The sequence below is a fragment of the Lithobates pipiens genome, unplaced genomic scaffold, assembly GCF_037356315.1.
Source record: "Lithobates pipiens isolate NorthernLeopardFrog02 unplaced genomic scaffold, aLitPip1_a1.2 Scaffold_8, whole genome shotgun sequence".
Lineage (NCBI taxonomy): Eukaryota > Metazoa > Chordata > Amphibia > Anura > Ranidae > Lithobates > Lithobates pipiens.
This window is the reverse complement of record NW_027507903.1, coordinates 490,979,975-491,000,905: the sequence shown is the minus strand read 5'-3', so window position 1 is coordinate 491,000,905 and position 20,931 is coordinate 490,979,975. Positions and strand designations below refer to the sequence as shown.

At 41.7% G+C, this 20,931-nt stretch overlaps 1 protein-coding gene across 6 annotated transcripts in view; it reads left to right on the top strand.

Moving 5' to 3' along the window:
* Positions 1 to 20,322, top strand: part of STK38L (serine/threonine kinase 38 like) — a 70,974-nt gene extending 50,652 nt beyond the window's left edge. For 2 of the 6 annotated variants that reach the window (XM_077469071.1, XM_077469073.1), the window contains exons 7-15: positions 499 to 653; positions 3,686 to 3,788; positions 4,060 to 4,121; positions 4,524 to 4,628; positions 4,812 to 4,929; positions 7,089 to 7,212; positions 11,995 to 12,090; positions 16,451 to 16,560; positions 19,418 to 20,322. In XM_077469071.1, coding sequence (XP_077325197.1) covers positions 499 to 653; positions 3,686 to 3,788; positions 4,060 to 4,121; positions 4,524 to 4,628; positions 4,812 to 4,929; positions 7,089 to 7,212; positions 11,995 to 12,090; positions 16,451 to 16,560; positions 19,418 to 19,545 — 1,001 coding nt within the window. In that variant the 3' untranslated portion in view covers positions 19,546 to 20,322. Of the gene's footprint in view, positions 1 to 498; positions 654 to 3,685; positions 3,789 to 4,059; positions 4,134 to 4,523; positions 4,629 to 4,811; positions 4,930 to 7,088; positions 7,213 to 11,994; positions 12,091 to 16,450; positions 16,561 to 19,417 lie in introns of all 6 variants that reach the window. The other 4 variants (XM_077469074.1, XM_077469077.1, XM_077469076.1 and 1 more) reach the window with 4 other exon arrangements.
* Positions 20,323 to 20,931: the final 609 nt, after the last annotated feature.

The following is a 20,931-nucleotide window of genomic DNA, read 5'->3' as shown; positions in this document are numbered from 1 at the left end:
AATGGCTGAGCCGTGATGACATCACTCCCGCGCATGTGCGCGGGAGTCACGGCGTGAAGTTTTTGAATGGGCTGCACAGTCTAGCCAGAGCCCAATGTACAAGTGACGGTGACGTCACCAGGCGCTTCTAAAGTAAATCTCTCCTAAATTTTTATGTTTACTGTACCTATAGGTAAGCCTATAATAAGGCTTACCTATATGTAATAATCAACAAAGGGAGTTTACTCTCACTTTAATGGATACACAGAGCTTCATTCATTTCTTCCTTTTAAACCTCTCTAAAAATTCAGTGCTGAATGCTATCTATGCCCCTTTTTGTCTGTGTTTTGTCTGACATCCGTCACCTGGACAGGAAGTGGTAGGAAGCCTTCCGTTCAAGAAATACTGTCATAAATACCTGACTATAAGGGTTTTTACGTCTTCCTTGTTTTACTGGCAAAATTGTTTGTTTTTCTTTTGTTGTGTCCCCATTGAAAATATTAACTTTCACTCATTTAGGTGACATGATGACTTTACTAATGAAGAAAGATACTTTAACAGAAGAGGAGACACAGTTCTACATAGCAGAGACTGTATTGGCCATTGATGCAATTCATCAGCTGGGCTTCATTCACCGGGACATCAAACCAGACAACCTGTTGTTGGATGCTAAGGTGCTTTTTTTTTTTTTTTTTTTTTTTTTTAAACTTTTGTCTTCAGTAAAATGTAGGATTTATTTTCAGCTTCAAAATAAATCCTGTTTTGATAGTAATATGTGAGCTGTTATTGATGACTTTGTCCTCAAACAGCTAGTCTTCTGGCTGTGAGGGCTTGTGTCAACGGGGGGTGGGCTTCTGTAAGTTCAAAGGCATATTGGGATCGTTCGGAATTCATTGCATTTCATCTGCAGTTGACCTGCTTCTGACCTACTTCTAGTTACGTTTGGATTCCATTAGACTTGTATTGGTGGAGTCTGAGTCATTGTTCTGACAGGTTTGGAGATCATGAAGCTGAAGATAAGTTGCTTATGCTTGTGATGTCATATACTTCAGCAAAAGCTGCTTCTGTATTTTCATCGTAGATGTTCACCCTAATTTATTGGGTTTCTGGGCCTGCTAACTGGACAGGGCAATTAACTTGCAGTCCTACTCTACCAATATATTGTCAAGAGGAACAGGATTGCCCAAAACCTCAAGCAGGGTGGGAAGGAAGCCAGAAAATAAGGCGGAGAGATGTCACTGCGCAAATCCCTGAGGCCTGATTCACACCTATGCATATGCACATGCTTTTTGCATCTTTGAATACACTCTTTTGATCCATTGAAGTCTGTGGAACCAAAAACCAGAAAAAAAAAGTCCCTGGACCTTTCCATAAAATGCACAGATGTGAACTAAATCCATAGGAAACCATTTTAAATGGACTGTAGTGTATTTCTGCAAAACTGAAAACGCACTAAAAAATGCATAGGCGTGAACCAAACCTAAAAGTATTAAAGGCAAAACTTTTTTCCCCCCATTGTTTTTTATAAAGGAGTGTTCTAACCCCTGTAAGGTTTATTTATGCCATCTGCATCCCATTGGCGAGATTACCCTTCACTTTCTGTCCCATAGCTAAACCGAAAGCGAGAGAAAAATCCATCTAAAGTAAGGGATTCTTTGGATGTTACCAGAACTAGTGTCCCCATTGGAAAATATACCCACTATCCCTGTTCTGGGGACAACCCGAAATTTGGGGTTTTCTTTTACTTTCGCTGATAATAAAGACTGATGGGGAATTTCCCTAACAGGTGCACAGACAGCAATACAAATCTGACGTGTTCTTATTCTCCACATCTAAAACCAAAAAAGGTTTGCCTTTACTTTACTTATATTAAGAGCCTGTGTAGAAGGGCTTTTGTTCAAGCTGGTTTTGTGGTGATGGTCATTTCTCAGCAATGCATAGATTTCTTTCTCAATGTAGTGCTGCTACCTTGACTCCCAAGTGCCTGCCCACACATTGTGTATAGTGTAAATACTCATGGGAGATGTAGTTCTGGGGCCATATTTACAAACAGACCTCCCAGCAGCTTCCCCCCCTGCAAGAAGTTTAACCAGTGATGTCCCAGGAAGTAATAATTGTGGTTTCTAGCTACAGGGACATGGACAATGGAAAAAATGTATTTTGGAGCATGTTCTAGGGGTAAATTTGATTATTGTCCACACAAAAGGCTAAAGTCATTATCCACACATGAAAATATGGAATGTATTCATCCTAATCGTACAGTAAGACACAGGATTTGTATTTATAGACCATGGGTTATATGCTGCTACTTCCAGGTCATTGGAAAGTGACAAAAAAAGTTGCTAGCACCACCCTAGAGCTTTCCCACATAACCCCACCCACTCAGTGCTGCTCCAGTTTTTTATTAGTGTGTTCAGGTGACGGACCTGTTCTCCTATGGTGAAGTATTTTTCTTTTAAAGCCATTTTTTCATTTAGAGCTTATATCAACACCTGTCTGCTTATATTACCTTGCGCTGCCTAGCAGTTTCCAGATTGGTTATCCTTGGTGTGTACCTGGACTCCTGTGTCAGTTCGGGCACTGGATCCTTTGTTAGGTGCTCTCCTTGGCATGAAGTGCAAGTTGCAGGATGCTATACAGGTCCAGGGCCATGGACCATTTCTATAGTTCCTAGACCTTAAAGACCCTTTCAGGGGTTATTCCAACGTAATGTGCGAAGCCTGGACTTATACTAGACCCAGTGTTGTGCATAAGCTAAGACAGGGTTTCCCTGTAAATGGACTCCAGTTTCTGGCTTTTTTTTTTTTTTTTTTCTTCCAAAAAAGCTTTTATTAAACAATTAGTACAGACAAGATAATCTTGTACAGCATACAGGCAACAGTTCCATTACAATGAGGAAAAAGACATGAGATAGAGAAAAATAAAATAAAGAAAAAATAAGGGTATATCAGTAAATTCCAGGCACATCGGATTGACAATTAGGAGAAAGATGTGGCATCCCACATGAGAATGAGTTCATAGTTTGATTACATTTTGTAGGTAACGCTTCTGGGTGAACAAAATACCATTCAATTACAACTGTCGGAATCTCGCAACCAACGTTCCCAGATCTTATTGTATTTGTTTGGGCATCCTCTGTTAACGTATACGAATTTTTTTTGTAAGAGAAGGTATTGTTTACTTCTGCTATCCAGTCAGTAAGACTAGGAGGTTTCAGTCTCACCCACTGCCTAGCAATAACTTTCCTGGCCGAGAATAGTGTTTCATGTAAAAATATTTTTGTAAATTTTATCAATCTCTGAGTCTGGGAATATCCCCAATAGGCACGGCTTTGGATCCAAAGTGAGGGGTGAGCCCATAGTATCGTAGATGAAATCTTAATATCTGCTTCCAGAAGCCATGTATTGAGGGGCAAGCCCATATTAAATGGAATTGCTTTTAAAAAAATGTGAATCTCATGGAGTGGGCAAGGTTATTTGGGTATGCTCTAGGAGCAGCCCTAGCAAAGTTTTTTGACAGTATCTAATCGCGTGAAGGTGGCAGCATATTATCCACGGTCTTTAAATACAAGTCTTACGTTGGGTACTATTACTGCTAGATAAGGAAATTTGCTGGAAAATCAAAAGTCCTATTTTATTTTGATAACTTTGACCCTTCCATTCCCATGTAATATGTACAATTTGTAATAACCTGGTTCATTTTGCAGGGTCACGTCAAGCTGTCGGATTTTGGTCTTTGTACGGGACTGAAGAAAGCCCACCGGACAGAATTCTACAGGAATCTGAGCCATAATCCTCCCAGTGATTTCAGTAAGTGCCGTACAGTCCTGTTTCTGTGTCCTTGCACAACATGAACTGCAGGTCCACATAGGGAAAGCCTAACGCCATTTGTGAAACTCCTTCTGATTGCATGTTCTGAGGTTCGAGAGGAGTTACCAGACCACTTGCAGCTCAGGCAACCTAAAACAATTAACTCAGTATGCTGCCACCAATGCCACTTTCATTTAATTTTTTCTTGCAACCTGTGCAAAAGTTTCATGTATATTGTGCACCATAATATAACAAATCTCTTTCATGTCAGCATTCCAGAATATGAACTCGAAGAGGAAGGCAGAGACATGGAAGAAGAACAGGAGGCAGTTGGTAAGTACACAGGTGGGAAATCATTTGTATTTGAAACTTGTAGCGTATATGAGAGGTAGCAATAATAGAATAGTGAGATTACATAGAACGTACTTTGTCAGTTCATGGACTGCATGTTTCCTAAAAGTAAATTACTAGTACATTCACCTTGAGCTATTATATATGTATTATTATTGATTGGTGCCTCAGGCTTTTGCTGTAATGGAGTGGGGAACATTAGGCCGCACCACTGCCTCTTGGGGAGGGCAGTAAACATTATCACATTTGGTAAATTCTGAGACCTGAGCTTATTCGGGTAGATTCTTGCCACAGATAGAGGTGTTGGGGGGTGAGTATACTTGGGGGAGTTGGGCTATCAGCAGGCGCTGGAACTGAACAGCTAAATTGTCCATGCCTCTTCAGTGTACTTTCAGAGTGACTATAGGAATGATGGTGAATTGGAGTGATTTGATAGGGACAGATGATATCACAGCCATGCGACTATCACATGATCAGGCTAAAAAGAAGGTAAATTCTGAGTTGCTATGCTGACGCTATGCTAGTAAATAGTTTTCATTGTTATGAATGCTGCAAACCATTGAAATGTAACATAAAATCTGGCCAGTATAGGATTCTGCACTTATTTGCCATTTTATGTATTTGTGTCTTGTGTTCTACTAATCTAATTAATCATTTATTGTCATGTTTCAGGCCTACTCCACAGTTGGGACTCCTGACTACATCGCCCCAGAAGTCTTCATGCAGACAGGATACAACAAGCTTTGTGACTGGTGGTCATTGGGTGTCATCATGTATGAGATGTTAATAGGTAAGCATGAATCTAATGAAATATTGCAGCAGCGCTGACTTCCGGAAGTCTACTTTATCTACAGACTGCATCCATTGAAACATATGATGTAACCCCACTCCCGTGTCACTGGATTTTATAGCAGTTGGAGCCAATGGCTCCTGCTGCTATCAATCTGTCCAATGAGAAGAGCGACAGTGGCTGGAGCTGCTGGGGTCATGCACATCGCTGGATCAGATGGACTGGGGTAATAGAAAAGGGGGGGGCTCTGGGGGGCAGCAAAGAAGGTTTTTCACCTTTTAATACATACAATGCATTAAGGTGAAAACCTTGAGACTTTCATGTGATATATCTTTTTATATCTGCCTGAGTTTTGGCTTTAAAAGGACGCTGACTACTAACTTTCTATTAGTGTTTATATTTGATCTTCATGATCTCACTGTATGTAGAACATAACCACCCTCTATTGCTCGCTCTTGAGTTGGTCTAGTCTTGACGATCAGTGCCCTAATTACCTATACAGTTCTCCCCTGTGATGAGGTTCCACTGATCAGCTCTCCTCGCCTCACACTCTGTCCGTGTGAGGCGAGGAGAGCTGATCAACGGCACTTCCGTGTTTACATGTGACTGGCTGTGATCAGACACAGCCACTGACATGTGTTTAAAAGCCGTGTTATCGGCTCTTTACCAAGCTCAGGCTCGCGCCATGTCCTAGAAACATGGTGCCATCATTGCGTGTGAGCAGTGACACTTGGGCAATGTCATATGGCGCGATTTCCCCCCCCCCCCCCCCCCCGAACGAGGGGGGATCCCGCCTACCTTCATTTTACTATACAGCAGGCGGGATCCCCTCTTGTTCTGGGTCGACGTCATATAACATTGCCCAGTGTCACTGCTCCCTAGTAAACAGTGCAAGCCCGATCTTGGTAAAGAGCCAATGATGCGGCTCTTTACCCATGTGATCGGCTGTGTCTGATCACAGCCGGTCACATGTAAATATGTCACACTGGCAGAGTGTGAGCCGAGGAGAGCCAATCGGCAGCATCTCATTGCGGGGGGAACCTGTACAGGTAATTGGGGCACTGATCTTCAAGACTAGACCATCTCAAGAGTGGGCAATGGAGCGTGGTTATGTTCTACATACAGGGGGACCATAAAGAACAAATGTAAACACTCTTAGCCCTTGTACACACAGTCGGAGATTCCAACAACCAAATCCGTCTGAGTAATTCCGATGGATTAATTCCGGAAGAGGTCCGGAAGTGATGTTGCATACACGCGGTCGGACTAAGTTGTCGGAAAATCCGATTTGTACATAACGTGGTGATATTTTGTTACGACTGGACTACGTTCAGGCTAGTAGCCAATAGCTTTTGTCTAGGAATTTGATCTGAGCATGCATGGAACTTTGTCCGTCGGAGTAGGCTACACATGATCGGAGTATGTCCGATAGGAGCATTTTGTCGGAAAATTTTACCGGCAAGTTGGAAAACTTATTCCGATGGAAACGGTCCGATGCATACCACACACAGTCAGAATATCCAACAAAATGGTCCGATAGGAAACATTCCGTCGGAATCTCCAACCGTGTGTACAAGGGCTAATAGGAAGTTGGATAGCAAAAAGTGGAGATTTGCTGGAGGCCGAAAGCAATATAGAAGGTACTTTTTCGAATAAAGCATGCATATTGAATATACTGTATTTTGTTTTAAACCATAGTTTAGCATCATTTTAAATCTTCAGTCTATAGGGCTGCCTCTCTTGACATCATTACTTATTGAATGACCGAAGATTAAACAAGTATGAAGTATGCAGATCACTTGCAGCTTACTTGTCGCAGGTCTGCAACTTACAGAGGGATGAAGGAGCATCCATCCTAAATAAGAAAATAATGGTTAACAAATGCAGTTTCTATTTTCCTGTGGTGATGCATAATCTTTCACGGCATCCACAAATAGCTGTGTAGTTGACATTTTGAGAAGTGACAAGTTCTTAATTCTTTATTCATAATTCTTTCACAATTTTTCACAGTTCCTGATCTCTGCTATGTGAACTCTGTAATATAATCATTGTCGTTTTGATTCATTTACGTAAAATTTAAGGAATTCTGTTACTTAATTATTGTGCCTGTGATTTATTGTGGCTGATATAATTAAAGGTCTTTGTTGTGCGTTACACAGGATATCCTCCGTTCTGTTCAGAAACACCGCAGGAGACGTACCGGAAAGTAATGACCTGGAAAGAAACGCTTGTTTTCCCTCCTGAGGTGCCAATATCTGAAAAGTCAAAGGATTTAATTCTCAGGTCTGTGCTTGGCCACATGGGAGGTTAATGGCTGGGTATTAGTGATACATGCTGGATAATAGCCTGTTATTTACATTTTTATAGTTGATTTCTGATGCTCCTTTAATGGTTTCTTAATGCCACAAGTATTTCTTGGACTTTCCGACCATGTGATCACTGTGATTGTGTGTCACAGCGATCACATAATTAGGAACCATACTACTGCTAATTGTGAATAGTGACCAGGAGTTATCGGTTACACAGCTGTCAGTGCTGGGGGCACCAAGTGAGTTTGCTTCCAACACAAAGCAGCGGCATCAGCTGTACGTATATATAGAGGATATAAAAAGCCTACTCGCTTAAAATGTCAGGTTTCTATGATGTAAAAAAATGAGACAAAGATAAATCATTTCAGAACTTTTTCCACCTTTTAATGTAACCTATAAACGGTACAACTCAATTGAAAAAACTGAAATATTTTAGGGGGGTAAAAATAAAAAAATGAATGTTGTTGCATAAGTGTACACACCCTCTTATAGCTGGAGATGTAGCTGTGTTCACAATTAAGCAATCCCATTCAGTCTCATGTGAAATAGGAGTCATTACAAACCTGCTGTAATCGGGGCATGGCTGGGATGTGTGCTTCACAGTAGCTCTGCTAGTATCCTGGGATTTCCCCCTGTTGTGAGACTTCAAAGCTGGTGCAATTGACCGAATCCTTTGTTTCCGGGGTAGAGTCACCCCTGCAGCTGCTCACAGCCATCCAGTGTAGCCTGCAAAGATGACTAGCCAGCAGGGAGACAACATCCACAACATGACGGACCCCCGCTGACACAGCGTGTTGGGGCAGACAGTGCAACTGCAGCCAAGCTGGAGAAGTTTGCTCATGATCAGAGCAGGCACAAGATGCTGCACAAACTCTCCACTTCTCCCATGGAGTCTGGAGCTCAGCAATCAAAGTGGAAAGCAGAACTGGCTCAACTTGTGGCAGAGGAAATGCTGGCAGAACTCCTGGGAACCGCAGTGAGTACCTTTCCATCGCCACTACACGAGACAACAACTTTCCCTGACACTGAACACAGGGAGCCCACACTGCAAGATATCCTTACAGCAGTGCACACTTATGGCTCTTCTATTGCTAATCTCTCCACTAAAGTTAAGGGCATGAAAGAACATTTACTGCACATTAGGCATGATATGCAGAAAATGAGAGAGCCACTGCTTTAGAGGGTAGAGTGAGCTCAGTTGAGAGTGAAATACCACCATTGCTACAAGATGTTTGATCGCGGCAAAATCCTCTGATATTGCAGCAATGGTCGAGGATATTGAACAGGCTCGCACGTAGTAATATTCGGTCATTATACCTTAGAGTAGAAGGCAAAAACCCTGTAGGTTTTATTGAAAACTGTCTGACTGATACATTTGGGGAAAATAATTTTACACTATTTTTCTCAGTGGAAAGGGCCCACAGGGTGTCATTTCGAGCTCCACCACCAGGGGGCCCTGATCGACCATTTCTGCTAATACTTCTTCATTACAAGGACAGAGATATAGTTTGACGGCTGGCCAGACAACAGCCTAAACTTGAAATACAAGGCAAGGAGGTTTCCATATATCCAGATTTTTCAACTACTGTCCAAAAACGCAGGGTTGCAGACGAATCTGTGCATTTCTTTGAAAACCCAATAATGGTGACTAACTGGCTTGATTGACATGAGCAACAACCTAAGGTGGGTAACCGCTAATGTGCACCGGCCTAAGAATGATTCTCTTTCTAACGGTATAGTCTCACCATTCATTAGTTCACACGGGAGCTAAAGATCATCACGCACAAGGATTTACTGCGTTTGTCTTAATAGGCACTGAACAACTCTTGTGTTTGTTAAAGATTTGCAGGTCCTGGCTCTTTTTACTACCTGGCTACGATGGGTTATGAGTTCACACCAGACTGTTGGAGTTATTGTTTTGGGTTGCACACTTTCTTAACAGTGTTTTTGTAACCCTATTTTCAGGACACTATCACTGCATATTACCATGGTACTCTAGCTTGGGTATGCTATCTTTTGAGATCAGTTGGTTTGCGACCTGCCCCTTACTTCCTTTGGCTGCTGACTCTTATTTCACACTTTCAGCTCATCCCAATTATTCCCCCCCCCCCCTTGAGAATATTCTCCTGGAAACTAACTATATATTCCTTTGTTCCGAGATGAGTATACATACTACCTCTTTTCTCATGGAATGTGAGGGAGCTACATTATAAAAAGAGAACTGCTATTTTCACATTCTATACCCATCATTCTCCAGCTGTTATCTGTTTGCAGGAAACACATCTGACTGATACAGTAAGACTTTTGCACAACTTGAATTAGTACAAAACCACTCCACTCTTACTCTAGCGGTGTAAGTGTACTGATTTCAAGGTCTACGCCATTTATGACACACACTGCCCAAATAGATCCTCAAGGCAGATATATTTTTTTTACTGGGAAATTGGGACTCTCATGTATGTGTTAACATAAATGTGTATATATACTTTCACCCTTTGACAATGAGGTGTTGTCTCCATTTATAGCCAGTCATCCATGTACTCCGGTACTACTTTTGTGGGATTTTAATAATGTATCGGATGCTGCTTTTGATCTGCATAAGGAAATTTTGCTCACAAGGCCCCAGAGCGCCTACAGCCTTTGCCAGATACATCTCAGAGATTGAGCTAACTGCCCTCTGGCGCTGTAAATTCCCCCATCGGGCCCAATTCTCATGTCATTTCTTAACACATTCCACCCTTTCACGCATAGCCTTAGCACTGGGTTCAGGCTTAATTCACTCCTTTAAACCTCAGGTCACTTATCAGGGACTGTCTGACCACTCGCCACTCCAAATTAAACTATTAAATAATTGACTGCCAAGAGGCACACAACAACATTAAAGGAGCTGCAGGAATATCTGGCAAGTACTGGCTGTGTGGTACATGTGACAACAATCTCCCATATTCTTCATACGTCTGGGCTATGGGGTAGAGTGGCAAGAAGGAAGTCTCTTCTTACAAAGAAAAACATCTAAGCCTGGCTAAATTTTGCAAAAACACACCAGAAGTCTCCCAAAAGCATGTGGGAAAATGTGTTCTTGTCTGATGAAACCGAGGTTGAATGTTTTGGCCATAATTCCAAAAGATGTTTGGCACAAAAAACACTGCACATCATCAAAAGAACACCATGCCCACAGTGAAGCTTGGTGTGGCCTGTTTTTCTTCAGCTGGAACAGGGGCCTTAGTCAAGGTAGAGAAAATTATGAACAGTTCCAAATACCTGTCAATATTGGCACAAAAGCTTCAGGCTTCTACTAGAAAGCTGAACATGAAGAGGAACTTAATCGTTCAGCACGACAACAACCCAAAGCATACATCCAAATCAACAAAGGGAATGGCTTCACCAGAAGAAGATTCAAGTTTTGGAATGGCCCAGCCAGAGCCCAGACCTGAATCCGATTGAAAATCTGTGGGGTGATCTGAAGAGGGCTGTGCACAGGAGATGCCCTTGCAATCTGACAGATTTAGAGTGTTTTTGCAAAGAAGAGTGGCAAATATTGCCAAGTCAAGATGTGCCATGCGGATACTCATACCCAAAAAGACTGCTGTAATAAAATCAAAAGGTGCTTCAACAAAGTATTAGTTTAACCACTTTGAATCCAGGCCAATTCTGACATTTCTCTCCTACATGTAAAATTCATAATTTTTTTGCTAGAAAATTACATAGAACCCCCAAACATTATATATGTTTTTTTTTAGCAAAGACCCTAGAGAATACAATGGCAGTTGTTGCAACTTTTTATCTCGCACGGTATTTGGCAGCAATTTTTCTAACACGTTTTTTTCAGAAGAAAAAGTTTCATGCTAAAAAAAATTACTTTTATTCCTATTACAAGGAATGTAAACATCCCTTGTAATAGGAATATGGCACGATCGGACCTATTTACAGTGAGATATAGGGTCAATAAGACCCCACATTTCACCTCTAGGCTGGGAAGCCTAAAATAAAAAAAAAAAAGAAAAAAAACGATTGCGGCTTCCCAGCCGAGGTGGCATGTTATTTTGAATGCAGAGGCCGGGTGTAACATCATAACATCGTGCCCGGCCTCCGAACAATCATAAATACTCCGGGGACCATCTGGTCCGCCGGAAATCTCTATGGATCCTGTGACCTACTCACCGATGGAATCGCTGAGTCTGTAGAAGCACCGGAGGGCGGCAGGAGGGAGGGGACGTCCCCCTCCCGCCGCCCGTAAGAACAATCAAGCGGCGGTACAGCCGTAAATCGCCGGCTGAAAATGCCGATATCTGAATGACGTCTGTGGCCTCAGGCATCGTTCAGATATAACCCCCGAAAGTTGAGGCTGTCCCAGGACGTCCACCCGGTGCAAAGTGGTTAAGGGTGTGCACACTTATGCAACCATTTATATTTTTAGTTTTACTTCCCTCCACCTAAAAGGTCTGTTTGTTGTTCAACTGAGTTGTACAGTTTATAGGTCACATTAAAGGTGTGTTATAAATAATTTCAGCTTTGTCATATTTTTTTTTTTTTTTTATTACATCACAGAAACTTGACATTTTAACAGGTGTGTGTGTGTGTGTGTGTGTGTAGACTTCTTTTTTTATTTTATTTTTTATTTATTTTTTTCTTATAGCCCCTGTATATGGTAGAATGATAGTAAAGCCCACTGCTGTGCTGTCACCTATAAGCTAGCCACCAGTGGCATCAGTTTGTTTGCCATAAAACTATCTGTTTCTCACACATTTCGTTTCAGGTTTTGCAACGATGCAGATAACAGGATTGGCGCAAATGGCATTGAAGAAATTAAGAGCCATGCTTTCTTTGAAGGCGTAGACTGGGGCCATATAAGGTACCAATAATTGTGTCTGGTACATGTGTGGATATGCAGATAACCTTTTAGTAAATCACAGGCATTCAGTGGCCATGTAAAAACACTGAGTTGAGTTATCTGTCTCCCCCCCCCTTTCTCAGTTTATATTCTTTCTTTATCAAAATTAGCTCAATTTATTTTATTTTTTTTATATTGCTGCAGCTTGGAGCTAGGACAAGCTCCCTGTGTCTGCCTACACTCTTTCTTTGTCCAGCCAGCAGAATACCCACCCCCTCATTTGTAGTCTTGCTGTAATATCAGCAGAAAGTAAGGTAAAATCTTCCCATCACAGTCAAGGGCAGCAATAAGAAGTCTTTACAAGATTAAAAAAGGTTCTGATTGAGAGTTGGGCTAGGTTTGTGGTATTAGCAGTATCCTTTGTTATAAAATGCCATCCAATCTCTCTCCCCTCCACTGTACAGATCTGTACACAGAGGGGAGAGAGAAACCGGCGTCGTCATGACGACGGTTTGTTTACAATGTCAGTGCGCCGTCAAATGACGGAGCAATCACTTGTAAACGGCCGATGGGTGCACCAAGATGGCCCCGCCGCTCTTGAGCTAGGCCGAAGCCGCGGCCTTTCCTAGGCCGGATCGTGGCGGGGGGCGGTGCTAATCGTATATTCACACCATAAGACGCAGGCACGTTTTCCCCCATATTTCTGGGGGAAAAAAGTGCGTCTTATAGTCCAAACAATATGGTATAACACATGATTAAGGAAAAGAGCAACACTATTTGGGACTTTAAATGAGGTAGTAGAGGCTGTTCAGATCCCCTCCTCCATCCCCGGTTCAATATTTAGAAAAAAAGGGGGAGCAACGGGCGGGACTTTGTATGAGGCACACGGAAGCAGAAAAATTCATTTAGGTAAACAGGTTTTAATAAATTCGAATAGTCATATATTTACATATTATTGCACATAACCATACATTAATGTTTTCAATTTCATCAAAATATACATTCCAACAAGGACTTAATAGAGACGTCACATTCAATAAACACCAGTTAACTATGGGTATGTGACACACTGAAGTGTCACTTAAGAAGAATTAAAAACAAAAAAAGGGATAAATCAAAAAGGAACATTCTTCGTTAAAAATTGTGTACACAACACGGAAGTTGACAGCTCTACGCGTTTCGTGACCTTTTTGTCACTCATCAGGAGCTAGACCGTGGTGGTAACAACCATATTTGGGATGGTCTGGGAAAAAGTGAACAAATATACAATATGAAGAAACCCATATGTACACTTGGCCCATATACTTGCATATATACCCGCGCAGAGGTGGTGCAGCACATCGGTAGTCAGGCCGGCCAAAAATGCCACAGACCGGGTTGAGGGGGCAAAACCCAAGCGACACCCGAAAAGCACAAATGACACCCCAAGCAGGTCCAAGTGTAGAATGTGACACAAATTCAGTGTTGAAGATCAAGTGACTAGTAATGAGGGGACATCTAAAAAATTAAACAATCAAACATTTTTGGTATAACACGTGTTCTTTTATGATGTGTACATTAATATGTTTAGAACACTGAACTTAAATGTATATTATTGAAATGGGGAACAACAAAAAAAGTGTAACGCTGAACTCCATGCAGACATTAAAGATACAAACTGAGGCAACTCTATATTCTTTAATACATCAGGAAGTGTGTTTTTGTAAATGTAAGCAGTGCAAGTACCTGAATTTGACTTGGTGTCGGCCTTTTGCAGTCCCTGTACAGCAGAGCTCAGACTTTGGGAGGAAGAAGCAGCACAAGGACCCAATGAGCTCATCGGTGTGCTGCTTATCCTTCACTGTACAGTCAAAGGCTGGGGGGGGGGGGGGGCGGGCATTAAGAAAAGGGTTAGAGACAACAAACCGAAATACAGAGGGCCATGGGGAAAAAATATCTAGAAAACCGCAATGGAAATGAACTCCTTACTGTCCGCTATAGATGAATGATGGCTGTAGCGCCTTACTACTTTGCACTGCGCGCTCCGTGATCAGCGAGCCTGAGACTTGACTGATCACAGATCAGAGTAAGGGGTCGCTCATGACCCCTTACCACATGATCAGCTGTCAGCCAATGACAACTGACCATGTAATGTAAATAGTCGTATGTGCCCAGTAAGCAAATGGTTCATAAACACTGTGCATGGCAACCAGTCTAGCTTTTAAAAGCTTAAAGAATAAGTTCACCTTTTATACTACACACGTTACTTTTTTTTTCTCCTCACTGTAGGTGTAATATGCATTTGATCCCCTGCTGATTTTGTACGTTTGCCCACTGACAAAGAGATGATCAGTCTAGAATTGTAATGGTAGGTTTATTTTAACAGTGACCGACAGAATAACAAAAATATCTAGAAAAAAAGCTTTTAACAAAAGTTAAATAATTGATTTGCATTTTAATTAGTGAAATGAGTATTTGATCCCCTATCAAGCAGAAAGATTTCTGGCTCCCAGGTGTCTTCTATACAGGTATCAAGCTGAGTTTAGGAGCAATCTCAGCTTGTTGCCTGTATAAAAGACACCTGTCCACAGAAGCAATCGATCAATCAATTCCAATCTCCCCACCATGGCCAAGACTAAAGCGCTATCCAAGGATGTCAGGGACAAGATTAGACCTACACAAGGCTGGAATGGGCTACAAGACCATGGCCAAGCAGCTTGGTGAGAGGGTGACAACAGTTGTTGCGATTTATTTACAAATGGAAAAAAACGCAAAATAACTGTCAATCTTTCTCTGTCTGGTGCACCATGCAAGATCTCAACTCTTATGGTTCAATGATCATGAGAGCAGTGAGTAATCAGCCCAGAACTACACAGGAGAATCTTGTCAATGATCTCAAGGCAGCTTGGGACCATAGTCACAAAGTAAACAATTGGTAACACTACGCTGTAAAGGACTGAAATCCTACAGCGCCCGCAAGGTCCCCCTCCTCGAAAAAGCACACACGCAGTCCCGTCTGAAGTTTGCTAATGATCACCTGAATGATTCAAAGGAGAACAGGGTGAAAGTGTTGTGGTCAGATGAGACCATAATCGAGATCTTTGGCATCAACTCTGCTCACCATGTTTGGAGGAGGGGGAATGCTTCCTACGACCTCAAGAACACCATCCTCACTGTCGAACTTGGAGGTGGAAAATTGTTTTGGGGGTGTTTTTCTGCTAAGGGGACAGGATAACTTCACCGCATCAAAGGGAATGATGGACAGGGCCATGCACTGTCAAATCTTGGGTGAGAAACTCCTTCCCTCAGCCAGGACATTGAAAATGGGTCATGGATGGGTATTCCAGCATGACAATGACCCAAAACATGCGGCCAAGGCAGCAAAGGAGTGGCTTAAGAAGAAGCACATTAAGGTTCTGGAGTGGCCTAGCCAGTCTCCAGACCTTAATCCAGACCTTAATCCCATAAAAAGCTGAAGGTTCAGGTTACCAAACATCAACCTCTAAACCTTAATTACTTAGAGAGGATCTGCGAAGAGGAGTAGGACAAAATCCCTCCTGAGATGTGTACAAACATGATGGCCAACTACAAAAAACATCTGACCTCTTTGATTGCAAACAAGGATTTTGCCACCAAGTACTTAGTCATGTTTTGCGAAGGGGTCAAATACTTATTTCACTCATTAAAATGTATATCAATTTATAACTTTTTTTTTTAATGTTTATTTTTCTGGATTTTTTTTTCTCTCACTGTTAAAATCTACCATTAAAACTATAGACTGATGATTTCCTTGTCAGTGGGAAAACGTACAAAATCAGCAGGGGATCAAATACTTTTTTTTTTTTTTTTTTTTTTTTTTTTTCTCACTGTATATTCAGGGTGTAACATGTGCTAGTCTCTGCAGCAATCCCCCCATCCCCCATTTTGACATTGAATGGGGGATGTCCCCCACCACTGTCACAATTTAAAAAAAAGAGTTCTGTGAAAACTACAAATACTGACAGCTTTTGTGGCTGTCACCTTTAGTTCTCAACTACCTGGATGCTGTTGACCTAGTTAGTTCATTGAGTCTTCCTGTTAGAGTGCAACTGCCAGCCTGTATGAGGTATGAGCAGACCGCTTACACAGCCTGCAAGAGCCTTGCACAGCTATTCCAGATTCAGTCTGTTCCAGTTTTAGTAAATACCTCTGAGAATATATTTTATTGAGGTGGACGAAAAAATATGGGGGAGTTAAAATGTGGCATAGACGGGGGAGGGGGGGGGGTGGTCATCACCATGATCTTGTAATATTGAGTTATATGTATCTTCACTCCCTGTACCCTCCGCCCTTCTCAGTTGTCTGTCTGAAGAGATGAATGGAGATATTTTGCATATGTTTAAAAATTCACCATTTCTTACAGAGAGAGACCGGCAGCAATAACCATTGAAATAAAAAGCATTGACGACACTTCTAATTTTGATGAGTTCCCAGAGTCGGATATCTTACAGCCAGGTATGGACACACATCATGGTAAGCAACATTAGGCAAGAGTGCCATATCTTTATATATTAATATATTTATTAAGCAAAACACTGACCATATACACAGCAGTTCTCAACCAATTTTGTTCAGTTTTTGTGTGCAGAATAAATGAGCGAGCACAGTAGGTGCTGCCGGCGAGATTGACACCTGCGAGCCCCCGTCGCGGGAGCCAGCGCCAAGCTCTGTCGCTCCTCCCACTCACCACCCCAATGGATTCCTATGGATGCGTGGCATCTCATGCGGTGGCGAGCGTGAGAGGCACAGCCTCGCAGCCGTGATTTCCGGCGTGATCCCATCGTGCTGGAAACACAATATCGGGGGCAGGTACTGTATGTCCAGGAAAAACAAAATAGTACTAATATACAACACTTCTCCTCCATATTTATATCCTTTTAAAAATGCTGCAAGTACAAAAAAAAAATACCTGGCTATTTTGTCAGAAGTCCTGTGCGCTGCTATATTCCTGCTAATGCCCCGTACACACGTTCCGATTATCGTACGACAGATCGTTCACATTTTGTTGCATACAACTAAGATCGAATACAACAGTGCAAAATGTGTGTAAGATTTGTCGTACGATTCTGGAAAAATCTTCCGTTGTGCGTAGCTACGTATTTTAAATGTCAAATACGTGTGACCCGTGTGTCCTTCTGGTTTATTTTTGTGTTTCTGATCATGCGTGGTGTTTGTCGAACGAATTTTATCGGACGCATACTGTACTGACTACACGATTGTCATACGATGGGCTGTCATCCAACCAAAGTTTTCCTGTTTGTCCCTTCGGATTTGGTTGGACGGACTGTCATGATCGGCTGTCGAAAGCTGCGTACTAACGATCAGATTATCGAACGATCTGTCCCAAAGCGACTTTTGTGGTCCGATAATCGGAACGTGTGTACGGGGCAAAAAACATTGGCTTTTGCTGCACTCAATTTCTAAGCAGTGTTGTCAGTGCCACCGACTGGGCTACAGAACTCTGCCTATCGCTGCCACTCTGTCCCTCTTGACATGCATACATTGAATTCTTTCCCAGCCAAACATTGCTGCGGCCTTGATTTCCAAGAGCCTGCCCACACAGTGTGAAAGGAAATGTAGTTCTGGGGTTATAACTACATTGATAGAAACTGAACTCCGTGTAAAAATTTTTACAAGCCTGATGCTGATGTCACAGGGAGTAATACAAATTATTTCTTTGTACAGGAACAAGGTAGAGGAAAAAATGCTGGGACATGATATAAAGGGGATGAGGAATGTATTGGGGATTAATGTGGGTAATGCCCAGACATGATAGATATAGATATAACTAAGGCTACTTTCAAACTGGGGCTGCCCAAGCGTTAGCGCTGCTCGTTTTAGCTGTGCTTTAGCACTGTATACAGCGTTCCTAAACTGCCCCCAAAGATGCTGCTTGCAGGACTTTTTGTAACGTCCTGCAAGCGCACTGCCCCAGTGTGAAAGCACTCAAGCTTTCACATTCGGACAGCATGGGCTTTTTTCGGGCACTTTACAGGTGCTATTTCTAGCACAAAAATGCCTGAAAACTGCCTCCACTGTAAAAGGGGTCTAACAATGAATTTTCTCTTATATGAGATGACTGCAGGAAATTGTATTCATGATTCTTTGTGCATATCGTTGAAGGATTTTTTTGTAATTGTCCTACTGTTTTAATATTGTGGTGAACCAGGGGGGTAGAGAGAAATTGGAGGCTAAGCACACATAGCCTAATGTTGGGCCATTTATTGAGCAGGTTTTAGCACACAATATGGAAGACAGACAAGAATGGAAGGGACCAATATAATGGGTATGGGTCAGTGTTCTAACGATTCACAAAATTGGAATCCAAGGGCACCACCAACTCCAGCAACGATTACTCGTGTCAGTCCTAGCAGTCTCAGTGTCCCAACTAGCAGATAAGCCAATAGAAAGCTACAAGACCAAGTAGTTCAGATCTGCTTGTTTTAAATCTCCTTTTAGTCTTCTGCCACTAAGACCCTGCAACCATGATTTACTCTGTGTTAATCATTGGAGTAAACGATGAGTATACTCTTGACTCCACTTTTTTGATTCAGATTGAAGGATGTTTGGCCAGAGGGTACTGATGGTCAGGCCACCCAAAGCCCTTGGCCAGCTGTAGCAAAAAAAAATGTACAGAAGGACTTTTATTAAACGCGAAACAATGCAACTTTTTGGAAGACACAGGAACCGTTACACAGGCAGCAGTGACCGTCTTACAGCAAATAAACACAATGTTTACATAACCTACACCACCAATCCAAATTCCCATTCCCTTACCAAACAATTAACACACACAAAAAATATTGAAGTTTAAAAAGCAAAATAAGGCAAATGGGTTTATACATCTATGTCCCTAGAACAAGTAACATTAACAATCTCCCATTGGCGATTGAACATATCGTAACCTAGAAAACCCACCTGTCAGGGCCAAGGCTGGAATAGAAGTTGCCCCAGCCTGGAAGTGTGCAATAGAAGCTGCTCCTGGCAGAATCCAGTACAAATCTCTGTACAAAACAATGCCACAATAGTTGGGAACTTGATGGAGAACAATGGAGAAACTGGATGCAGAATGATCAGCGAAACATGTAATATACATATCTTTTAGGCAGTCTATAGGAAAAACAATGAAGTATATAGGAAATACCCTGGTGGCCTACAATATATGAAAGGAAGCACTGCAGAAAACCGTGAGCCTGGCTGATTATGCTCTGCCTAATTTTGTTTTTATTGGTTTTTTTTTATTTTATTTTTATTTTTTTCAGAGGCTGCAGATTTTTCTTTTAACATCTAATACTACTGACCTGATATTAAATTTTTTTTTATTTTTCAGTGCCAAACACGACAGAACCAGACTACAAATCCAAAGACTGGGTCTTCCTAAACTACACCTACAAACGCTTTGAGGGCCTGACACAGCGCGGCTCCATCCCATCCTACATGAAATCGGGAAAGCTATGAGTTTTGACAACCACCGCTTCTTGGATTAGGGAGTACACAATACTCAGGTATCTGCCAAGTCGGACTTGTTTGGCAGATGGACCTATCTGCCGAGAACCTGTTGAACTGGTATATACTCAAGGAAAATCTGCAGGAACCGGATTCCTTATGACTACAGAACCGCGTTGGCAGAGCCAGCTGGAATTTTTTTTTTTTTTCCCTTGTTGGAAAGGGATGGGGATTTAAGTTATCTTGCAAGGGTACTGCATTGAGCATTAAATCGTATCAATTCCTCTCTGAACACTGGGCACAGAGGGTCTGCTCCTCTTTAGTGACACCCTTTGCACTGTGAGGCCCTGAATTGTAATTGCTGCCATTTACTGTCACACTGGCCTTTAGGAAATGACGACCGCTCAAGAGTTACGGCGGGAATTATGCGCTGCAATGTGCTGCATCTTAGTGGGGCAGTTGAGTTGCCATTTGAAAGAGTCATGAATTTCATTGTTACTTCACTTTTTTTTATATATTTTTAATTTGTAAAATTATTTATTCTGCACTGTATTGGTTTGTTTTGTGCTTAGCTCATGTATGTTTCTTTCTCTCTCTTTTTTTTTTTTTTTTTAAACTATCTCTATTTTAAGTGGTCAGGGAAGGAGGAGTCATGATTTGGTTCGCAGGCCATGGAATTTCTCTAATGTTCTGTCCATTCATTCCTGTTTTAGTATGAGAGGTGGGAGACACGCTGTTTAGCTCTGAATGAAATGAATGTACTAAAAATAAATAAAACTGTTCAAAGTATTTTTTGACTGGTATTGACAGCTTTGGTTAATAGTCTTTTCAATTTGATCAATCACAAGAAAACCAGAAGCTGAAGTTAAAATGGCCTTAATCTTGCCTTTCCTGGTTTCTGGTTTCTGGTTTTCCCCCTCACCAGCATGGTAATTTTTCTTTTTCTAATCCTGTTATTTTTTTATTAGAACTTTCAATTAAATTTCTTCCATTATGTTTTTAATAACTGCAAAATACCAAACTCAAAATAAGTTACTATTTCCTCTAATCACCAACACTTAGGGTTCAGCATGTACTGTAGAAAGTACACATAGTGCAGAAGTTCTTTTACAGAGAGATGGCAATAGAGGCTAACGACAGAGTAATCATGTACATGAAGTACCCATAAATTGAAAATACATTATTAACTGTAATAGGTGGTTTAATTCCATAATTTTCTGAAATTGTACAGGGTTGGGAGTTTTAATGTAGCAATTACCAAGATGGTGGAGGGACCAAAATGGGAGAGGGCAGGCTGTCCACAGTTTTTAAAGAACTTTTCGGTGTATCCTCTATGCTGAGAAAATATGCTTTTATTTTTTGTTTTTTTGCTAGCGGTGAATTAAGTGTTTTTCCATT